Source organism: Aplysia californica, unplaced genomic scaffold (genome assembly GCF_000002075.1).
Source record: "Aplysia californica isolate F4 #8 unplaced genomic scaffold, AplCal3.0 scaffold00181, whole genome shotgun sequence".
Taxonomy (NCBI): domain Eukaryota; kingdom Metazoa; phylum Mollusca; class Gastropoda; order Aplysiida; family Aplysiidae; genus Aplysia; species Aplysia californica.
Genome location: NW_004797451.1, coordinates 547,821 through 558,465, shown reverse-complemented (window position 1 = coordinate 558,465; position 10,645 = coordinate 547,821). Strand labels below are relative to the sequence as shown.

At 41.9% G+C, this 10,645-nt stretch overlaps 1 protein-coding gene across 1 annotated transcript; it reads left to right on the top strand.

Moving 5' to 3' along the window:
- The first annotated feature begins 270 nt into the window (after positions 1-270).
- On the top strand, positions 271-4,688 carry LOC101847260 (haze protective factor 1-like). Its single transcript, XM_005098384.3, has 3 exons — positions 271-402; positions 1,306-1,481; positions 2,683-4,688. Exons 1-3 carry the CDS (start codon positions 327-329, stop codon positions 3,439-3,441), a joined length of 1,011 nt encoding a protein of 336 aa, XP_005098441.1. The 5' UTR covers positions 271-326; the 3' UTR covers positions 3,442-4,688.
- Positions 4,689-10,645: the final 5,957 nt, after the last annotated feature.

Here is a 10,645-nt window from a genome sequence, read left to right as displayed (position 1 = left end):
CTTTCACTCTCTCTCTCACTCTCTCTCTATCTATCCATCTATCTGTCTATCTACTTATCTATCTATCTATCTATCTATCTATCTATCTATCTATCTATCTATCTATCTATCTATCTATCTATCTATCTGTCTATCTATCAATCTATCTATCTATCTATCTATCTATCTATCTATCTATCTATCTATCTATATATCTATATATCTATCGATCGATCTATCGATCGATCAACCTCTCTTTATCAACAACGACTGCTTCCTCTCTACAGAACTCCCTGAAGACGCAGATAGACACACAAGGTATCGCTTGCTCCCTGGATGTCTCAGAGATGGTGAGAGAAGTAGAGGAGGAGCTTGGTCTCCTCTCCACCACTGCTGGAACTACTGTGGTTCCCCCTACCACAGGTATAATGTGTGTTTGTGTGTGTGTGTGCATTGTGTGCTTGCGTATGTGTATGCGCATTGTGGGCTTGTGTATGTGTGTGTGTGTGTGTGTGTATGCATGTGTGTGTGCGCGCGCGCTCGCGCGTGTGTGTGTGTGTGTGTGTGTGTGTGTGTGTGTGTGTGTGTGTGTGTGAGAGAGAGAGAGAGAGAGAGAGAGAGAGGGGGGGGTGAGAGGCGGAGCCAGAAAGGGAGTGATGGGGTGATGGAGCAGTAGTTGGTATTTTCCATAAAGATGAAACTTTGATTTTTGAACTTCTTTAAATGCAATTTTGTAGATGTTAAAGACATCCGTTGACACAACTTAGATCCTGTCTGCCAGAGATAACCCGGAATACATCGTCTCATTGTCTCAGTAGATAGTTGGAAGTACTCGATGCGATGAAAAACCTCCTCTTGGGAGAGAGGATGTTAGTTTTGACAAAATTTTTCGGCGCTTGCAGCTGCTTAATAATAATATCTGAACGCGAGAGGGAGTAGGTCAGGTGGAGGGGCTGGTGGGTAGAAATAAAATGTAAAATCCCCATTTCGAAACGTTTAACCTATTGCGTAAAATGTGGGGGGAGGGTGAACCTTAGGTCCGAAGAATTAGAGGGGTTCATACTTTACTTTTGCTGTTTCTTTTGGGGAAGGGGTGTTTTTGTTGTTATCATCATTTTTTTTATTGTTTTAATGTATTATTATTATTATTATTATTATTATTATTATTATTATTATTATTATTATTATTATTATTATTATTATTATCATTAAGGATTGTTATCATCATCATCATCATCATCATCATCATCATCATCATCATCATCATCATCATCATCATCATCATCATCATCATCATTATCATGATAGTGTTCCCCTACCTTCCAGTGGTGACCACAAGTCGCCCTAGCGGTGAGATCCAGGCCTGTTTCAACACATACGTCTCAGAGATCCGAAACTCCAGTCTGGAAGATGACCTGTGTCAACCGCTGGGAAGATTCGTCGGATGTTTGCTGTCGTCTGCTGACTCGGCCCTCACAGCCGGCCAGGTAGACAACTTACAGGTCAGTAAATGACAGCGCCGAGTGTCAGGTCTAAATACTGAATGATATGTCAAAACACTGAATGATAATGTCAAAATATTAATAAAATGTCAAAATATTAAATGATAGGTCAAAATACTGCATGTTATTATGTCAAAACATTGAATGATGGGTCAAAATATAAATGATACGTCAAAACAGAGAAAGAATGGTCACGACATTGAAAGACATGTCAACAAACGGTTTGACAGAGGTCAAAACACTGAATGATTGGTCCAAACATTGAGTGGTATGTCAAAGCATTGAATGATAGGTAAATATATTAAATAATAGGTTAAAATACTGAATGAAAGGTCAAGACATTCAGAGAATGGTCAAGACGTTGAAACGCAGGTTAAAACATTGAATAGAAGGTCAAAATACTGAATAACAGGTCAAAACACTGAGTGATAAGTCAAAACAGTAAATGATTGGTGAAAACATTGAATGGTATGTCAAAATACTGAATGATAGGTCAAAACAATGAATGACGGGTCAAAACACTGTATGATATGACAAAACATTGAATGATATGGAAAAACACTGAGTGACAAGTCAGAACACTCAAAGTCAAAACACTGAATATTATTATCATAAGTTCTGTAAGAAACATTGAATGAATCACAGATCAGAGGTGTAGCTGAAAGATATCAGTAAGAAGGAGCCAGGAGAAGCTGTGACGGTCAGAAAATTTGGAACAGTGTGTGTTAAACTCTGTGGTCGCTCGGTGTAAGATACTGATAAGTGCTATGTGCTACTTGTGCTGTTATTAGATTACCCAGTCTGGGACACTTGTAAGTGTTTAGAGCTCTAAACACTTACAAGTGTCCCAGACTGGGTAATCAGAGCAGTGAGTTCAGAGACACCGATGGAATGATTGATTAGTTGTTGGTTGGTTGCTTGATTAGTTGGTTGGTTGGTTGGTTGGTTGGTTGGTTAGTTGGTTGCTTGGTTAGTTGGTCTAATTTCCTTCTTTTTAGTTTTAGTAAAAGTTTACAGGCACTTGCAACGCTATAAGGTCATATTAGTGCCGACGATTATAGGTGTTACAAGAGAGTAACAAACATAAGAAGGAGGAGAGATCAGGACAATAGATGTTTGAGAGGAAAAAAGAAACAAACCACACCACAGCACCTGCCAACCGCCCCAATTTCCTTTTTTCTTTCTGTCTTATTATTTACAGAACAGCATTGACAACCAACTCTTCACCAACAACCTGACCTGTGACATTAACGCCACTGTGATATATCAGGATCTGTCACCCTCCAACACCACGGCAGACCAACTGACGGCACCAACGACCGCAGCATCGACAACAGAAGCAGGCAGCTCAACAACAGGGGCAGTGAACTCAACGTCAGCACAGACAACCTTGACAACAGGGAATACAACTCTTACAACAGGAGAGACAACCCTGACAACAGGGGAAACAACTCTTACTACAGGAGAGACAACTCTGACAACAGGGGAAACTACTCTAACAGCAGGGAAAACTACTCTAACAACAGAGGAAATAACTCTAACAGCAGGGGAAACCTCTTTTACAACAGGAGAGACAACTCCTACAACAGGGGAAACAACTCTTACAACAGGAGAGACAACTCTAACAACGGGGAATAATATCACAATAACTCAACCAGGGTACAAAACCGTAGCCAACGACGAAACCTCAATTACGAGAGTAACAACTGATAGCGGTATTTCTTCGTCAGAGCTAGGGAACACCACTACTGTCGGAAGTCCGCCAACAACACCAGCAGCGAAAGCTTCTACAGCCAGTCCAGGAGGGGTCACCTCGCTTGAAGGTAACGCAAACAACTACTGGAGCACAACAGAAAATACTAGAGATTCTGCTGGTCTTGTGAAAAGCTCAAAGATAGTTATTATTGTTTCCATTTTCTTTGCCCTTTATAAAAATGTATTTGAAAGTTTGGTGGACTGATTTAAATCATGGACGTTTTTAAAACCATTTTGAAGGGTGGCTAAATTGAGTTACCTTTTCTACCTGTACTTTTTCCCCAAACAGTCAAAGACTTCTATTTCTGATCTTGTTGGTACGTTTCTTGTTCACCTCGTACACAAATATGCAAAGTCGTCCCATGCATGTTGCCATTGAAAGACATCTTGTATGGCGTGGGGAGATTGAAACAAAGGAGAGACAAGCGGTCAAAGAGAAAGGGGGAGCGGGGGTAGATAGGTAGACAGAGTAAACAGGTGTATATCGAAACGATAATGGCCATTTCGCCCTCGGAAAGCGTAATATAGGTGGTCAATAACAACAGAAAGGAAAAGAAGAGGTGCCCTTTAACACAGAATGCGAGAGAGGGAGTGGATTGAGAAGGGGGGAAACCGATAGACAAAACTGTCACATTATGTGAAATATTTTAAAGAATTCTTTCTGCAAACCAAATTAACGTAAAGGCATCACGAATGAACAGAGAGACGAAAAGACTGCATGAAGAGCACCTTTAACTCTGTTGGTGGTACGCTGGGCTAATGGTTTGAATATCAAATGTGGTGTTTTAGAACTTGGCTTTGTTTGGGGCTGTTTTCAAGGCCTTTTATCAAGTTGCTTAGGGTTCTGTCGAAGAAAACATTTAATATTCGGAAGTCCTGTTGATGTACATTGTTGAAATTGGCGAAAAACTCGTACCATATCACTTGAACTGCAACAGGTGAACACCCACGAATAAAAAAAGTAGGCCTACAGCTATGTCAGCACCTCGTTAGGCCTACTGCATCATCCTTTGGATGTTTGCGCACGTGGTAACGGGCAGAAAGACACACAAGCTCCAGATCTTGCCGGATATAAGGCAGACGGGTCATGGTGTTCTTTTCCGAGAAATGAATCTGTGGTTGTGTTTTCGTCTTGAGGGTTCCATAATATCGTATGTGTGTTACCGGTTCATCCTCATTATTGTCTGTTTTAATGCCATCCCCTGTTGTGTTCCATGGTATGTCATTATTTTTTCGATGCTCAAAAACGTTGTTTGTTTCTGGCTGTTTTTTCTGTCCGGTTTCTCGACACTTGGTTGCCTTATATTGATTATAGTGTCCCAAAATGTACTGTATATGACTATTTAAACTTCGATTTGTTTTTGTTTTCTTTTGTTTTTTTGTTGGTTTTTTTTTAGCAAACAAATCACTCTTTACTTTCGATTGTGAATAAAAACGGTTTTGAAGCAATAATGTGTGAGGATCAGTCTTGCTTTTTTTCTTTTAAATCTTACAGTATTGTTTAACTCCTGATAAACCATCGATCTACATAAGGCACTTGAAGACCCAACGAACAGATGGCAAGTTAGCTTCAAAGTGTAAATGCATTATACATTGGTCGGTCACGGAAATGTACCGCTTGTTTGGTTTGTTTGTTTGAGTAAAAACAAGCACATTGACACAATAATGGGCACGTAGTGCTGGGAAAAAGGTAACACAAACAGACAGAAATAACCGAGTGAAAGTAAAGAAGTAAAACCTATCAGTGGCGCCCTCCAACCTCCCGCGAAATATACCGCATGCGCAACAAGGGTACCTTATTGCGTTACCTGAGAATAAAACAGATCAGCCTTCAATAAGAATCTTCAAAAGGGTTTAAATTGTTGAACTATTGTGGACCGTGGAATGGATGGCAAAGATCTTCTCCTGGTTTGTGGTTGGCGGCTGGTGGATGCTCTGGTGTGGCTTGCTCATTCTTTCCTATAAAACATCTATCGTCCTTATCTCTCGTGTCTCTCACCATTCTTTTTTGAGTTTCTTACTCTCTTGTAACACCTCTAATCTTCGACACTTGTATGACATAATTGTGTCGCAAGTGCTGTAAAACTTTTACTAAAACAAACCAAAATATGTATATACATATTATTTTCCACACATCCTATACCCAAGCGGAGGATGCCGGAACTAGCGCTGCCTTGATCAATGCGCTAATAATATTATGTGGGTCAAAGAATGGTTACTGCAAACCAGGTGTGTGTGTAACTGTGGTCCGATGGCCACACCCAGGCCTGTAACTGTCAGGTCAGTCAGCGTGGCTCTCGCTAACCTTTTTTTTTTTTAAATACAACCCAAGAGACTAGTCATCATTAGATTTTTAAATTATTTTTGGTAAGTTTGTAATGGTGTTCGCACCTGCATAAGGGCATATGAGCGTCCGGGACACATTAAATATTTATAGCTGGTAGAAAATTTTGAATTTTGCCAGGGTGGCGGCCGAAACCTACTCTCACCGATTTTGGACCACCAAGGGATCTTTAAAGTGTACAACTACGACATGGGACCTCAGAGATTTTTTTGCCCTTTTCTGAGAAGGCTAGGTGTAGATCATTCCTACCAGAAGATCAGGGGTATGGCTGAAAGACAAGAAAAAAGGAGCCAATGAGTAGCAGTGGAAAGGCTGCAGAAAGAGTCAGAAACCCAGAGGAGGGGACAAAGGAGGGGAGGGGGTGGGGGCAGAAAGAGGAGACGAAAGCAGACGACAGAAATTGCTAGAGAGCAGGAAAGGAGGTGAAAGGGGGCACCTTTAGAGAAAAAGAAATTCCGTCGCTACCCAGATTCCAACCCGGGACCTTTTGAATGAGAAGCGAAAACTTTAACCTCTAGGCTACGACCCCCATTAGATCAGGGTTGTGGCTGAAAGACATTTTGAGTTCCCAAAACTTTTTATTATGCTAGGTGACTTTAATGCCCATAGCTCCCGTTGGGGAGATAAACCCACAGACCAAAAAAAAAGGAAATATAATCGAAGATTTCTTTTTTCAAAATTACATCTGCCTCTTGGATTATAGATCCCCCACTTACAGAAATAGATCCACTTTTGGCATTTCGTCTCCTGACCCCTTATTATATACCCCTGACCTAGTCCCAGATCTTCTAAAAATAACAATAGCCACCAAAACGACCCGACATAGGAACGCGCTAATTTCTAAAAGGCACACTGGGACGGATTTGCCATTGAATATTCCCAGATTTTAAACCCCACTTTCGACCTCAAATACAACAAATTCCACGAAACGCTTCTAGAAATGTGCCACAAATACATACCAAAATCATCTCCAAATCACCAGAAGAACAAGATCTGGTTCTCTGGGGAATTATGATGATGCAGTAAAGAAAAAGAAGGTAGCATGTCGAAGAGAGGTCGACAACAACACTACAGAAAACAAAACAATTGTTTTTTATACTCGATCTGAGGCACGTAGACGCCTCAGGGAGAACAAAAGACAATCGTTCAAAAAATGCATTTCCAAAATCAACAGTAAGACACTAGATCTACTCAACAAAGTTTTCAAAATAGCTAAAACATTAGTGGGTAGACGGCCAGACAACATCTGGCATGTGTTGTGAGGCCAGATGGCACCATAGCAGAAACACAGGTACACATCGCAAACACAATAGTTGCATCTCTATCCAAAATCTAATCCAAAGCAAACTACAACACGACCTTCCAAAACATCAAAACCAAATGAGATCAACAACACCTAAACTTCTACTCTAAAAACATAGAAACCTTCAACGCAGACTTCATATTAGACGAACAAACACCGTGCATCTCGGACCAGAACAAAACAGTCCCGTGTCCTGATGACACTCCCAACCAGATCATTAGACATTTACCCTCAGAAACACGCACACTTCAACGAGACATACAACAGCATGTGGCAATCGCACTCTTTTGCGGAGTCTTGGCGACTGGCCACTGTCATCCCAATACCCAAACCAAACAAAGACAACACACACCCATCCAACTACAGACCAATCGCACTAACAAGCTGTCTATGTAAACTTATAGAAAAAATAATTCACAGGCGACTCCTGTGATTTCTGGAGACGAATGGGCTCGCTGAGCGGTCTCCAATGCGGATTCAGGAAAACTCGATCCACTCTGGACCTTTATACGCGAGACGTTTGCAGAAGGAGGCCACATGATTGCCATTGTTTTTTACCTAGAAAAAGCCTTCGACACAACCTGAAAGTACGCATTCTCAGAGACCTGCACGCTCTCGGCATACGCGGTCACCACCCTGCCTTCATTGGCAATTTTCTTAGGAACTGTTCCTTCCAGGTTCGTGTCGGATCCTCCCTTTCAGATCCACACCAACAGAAGGAAAGTGTTCCCCAGGGAAGCACCATTTCCCCTCTTCTCTTTGAAATTAAAATAGATTCCATATTTCAGACCCTTCAAAATAGCACAGACAGCTTGTTATACGTTGACGACTTTCTGGTATTTTGCCGTTCCAAAAATTCTCAACTAAGATCTATGGAAAGGCACCTGCTCGAACTTGAAAAGTGGGCAAATGAAAACGGTTTCAAGTTTTCCTCGTCAGAGACGGTTCCAGTGCACTTTTGCCAATCAAGCAAACGTTTACTGCAGTCTGGTGTGACACTATACGGTGAAAGGATTCCCGTCCATGACCAGGCTCGTTTCCTCGGAATTTTATTTGACAAGAAACTTGCATTCTTTTCACACATAAAAGACCTTCGCGTAAGGTGCCAGAAAGCATTAAACAATTTAAACATTTTATCGCGTCCGGAGTAGGGCGGAGATTCATAATACCTTCACCACCTATACGTTTCCCTTGTCTGATCGATCTAGGTTTGACTACGGCTATGAAGTCTATGGATAGGTAAAACCCCACGTCCTAAACCCAATACACAGCCAAGGACTCCGCCTCGCCCTGGGGGCTTTCCGAACTTCCCCCAAGGAGAGCCTCCAGACAGAGGCACACATCCCAGTACACAACTGCATTTTCAGAACACACCCAGACACCATAAACAAATTAAAAAACAACGAAAAACTTATCAAACCGTTTGGCCTCAAAGTCCTTGAGGACCTCAAAAACATTCACTTTTCCAAACAAGACATCGAACAATTTCTTTTCCCCGACCTACCTCCGTGGCACCTCACCAAGGCAAAAGAAGACTTACAGCTCACCACACACAACAAAACAAGCACAAACACTAAAAACATTTTCAGCAGAATACAAAACGCATATAGAAAAACACCCCGGTGCGGAGCTAATCTTCACAGATGGCTCTCAATTGGACTCAGAGCAGCTGTTGGCACCGCCTCCCTGTATTCTAACAGCACACACCAGAAAAGACTCCATCCCGAAGCCTCCATTTTCATGGCATTGGACTCCGTAGAAAATTCCCCTAACACATCTTTCCTTATCCTATCTGACTCTCCGTCTTGCATCAACTCACTAAACTGGGTCCATGAAAACCCTCGGGTCTCTCCAGAAGAGACGAAGTTATTTATTACTCGATTACGTATCGTACACACCTCCCTGACACATGAGTGACTCCTGCAGGTAGATTAAAAACCGTTAACTGTTGAAACAAGACGCTATCTTCAGGGCAATGATCACTTCAAACTTTGCATTTAATGATTCCCCAAGTAGCATACCCACTATAGGTATACACAAATACGCGAAGCAGTCCCCATATTATTCAAGTGTGTAAGACATCCTCCTGGAGACTGGGAGGTCAGGGGACTTGATCTTCTGCAGGGCCGAGTCATAAGTCAGACTATGAAGTTGGCGTTCCGATGGCTGAGTCGTCTTGCGCCGGTATTCGACACAAGTAAAGAGTAACGGTCTGCCCAATTTCAGTATACTTTGACAGGGTGGGATATTCAAGAGCATGTAAACGTTATATTTCTTAAATGGCAACAAAGAACTACTTACTTCAACGACATAATGCAATCTCTCTCTCTCTCTCTCTCTCTCTCTCTCTCTCTCTCTCTCTCTCTCTCTCTCTCTCTCTCTCTCTCTCTCTCTCTCTCTCTCACTCACTTTCTCTCTCTTTCTCTCTTCCTCTCTTTCTCTCTTTCTCTCTCTCTCTCTCTCACACACATACATAAACACACACACATACACACATACATTCTGTCTGCCTGTCAGTCTGTCTGTCTGTCTGTCAGTGCCTGTCTATTTTTTATGAAGTCGTATGTCTCGATATATCCAGTAAAGCATGCTTGGTCTAAGTATGTGTCGTTCCTTTTTTTAGTAAAGAAATGAGGATTAAATCATGGTTCAATACCACGGTTAAGTCCGGTGTGAAATTTTGGAGGATTTTGGATACTTTTTGGAGCATATCAAACTTGTATTTTACCCGGGCACACTGTATAAAGTAATAATGGTTAAAGAAAACCCACAACGAAGGCGCCAACTCGAAAAACATCTTTGAAGTTTTAGACCGTGTCTTAGTCCATTTGTTGAACTAACTCCTGGTATGGAATTGAAAGACAGTCCTTTTTACCCAATTACAATGCATTAGAGCACCTTAAGTCATAATCATTTTGTTTTTCCTTTAAAAATGGTGCGGTGGCGGCGCGGTTAGTGTGCTCGTCTCCGAAGCAGAAAGTCCAGGTTCGAGCCTTGGTTCGGATACAGATTTTTTCGCCCCCTCCTGCCCACCCAGCAGTAATGTATACCTAACTTCGAGTTGGGGAAGTAAAAGCGGCGTGGAAAGGGACTGGCCACTCTACCAAGGCCCAGGAAGTTGTCTCACTAAGAAGGCAATCCCCAATGTCCGGATCGGATGCCGGAACAACTTTACTTTCTTTAAAAGTAAATCTGCTGTCTTATTTCGAAAATAGCACCATTGACGCCCATTATAAAAATAGCGGGGAAAAACGTGTTTTCATATTTCATTAATGTAACTCTGGCTTTAAAGATTCTTCTCCCCATTATCTGACCTATCCAAGGCTCTGTCCGTCTCTGAACTTACACTTACATGAACCTGGCCGTCTGTTCGCCCCATCACACAACGGGGCATCAGCTAAATTCTCCTTTTCTCTCCCAAACATTACAAGATGTCTGCTAAGTTTTTCATTTTTCTCCCTGTCCAAAATTAAACCCAGAATGTCTACTAACTTCTCCATTTCACTCCTTATACACATCTTTTTAAGAGCATCCGAGCAAAGAAATGAAAGGAGAACCATGATCGCCGATGTCTGTCGCAGATCTGGCACTGGAAGATGATAACACAAAAGGGCATCTGCCAATGTCTCCATTTTCCTCCCTACACAAAAATAAGCCCAGATTATCCACTAGCTTCTTCATTTCATTCCTTGCACACAAAAGGGACACCTGCTAGATTCCCCATTGCTCTCTCTCTCTCTCTCTCTCTCTCTCTCTCTCTCT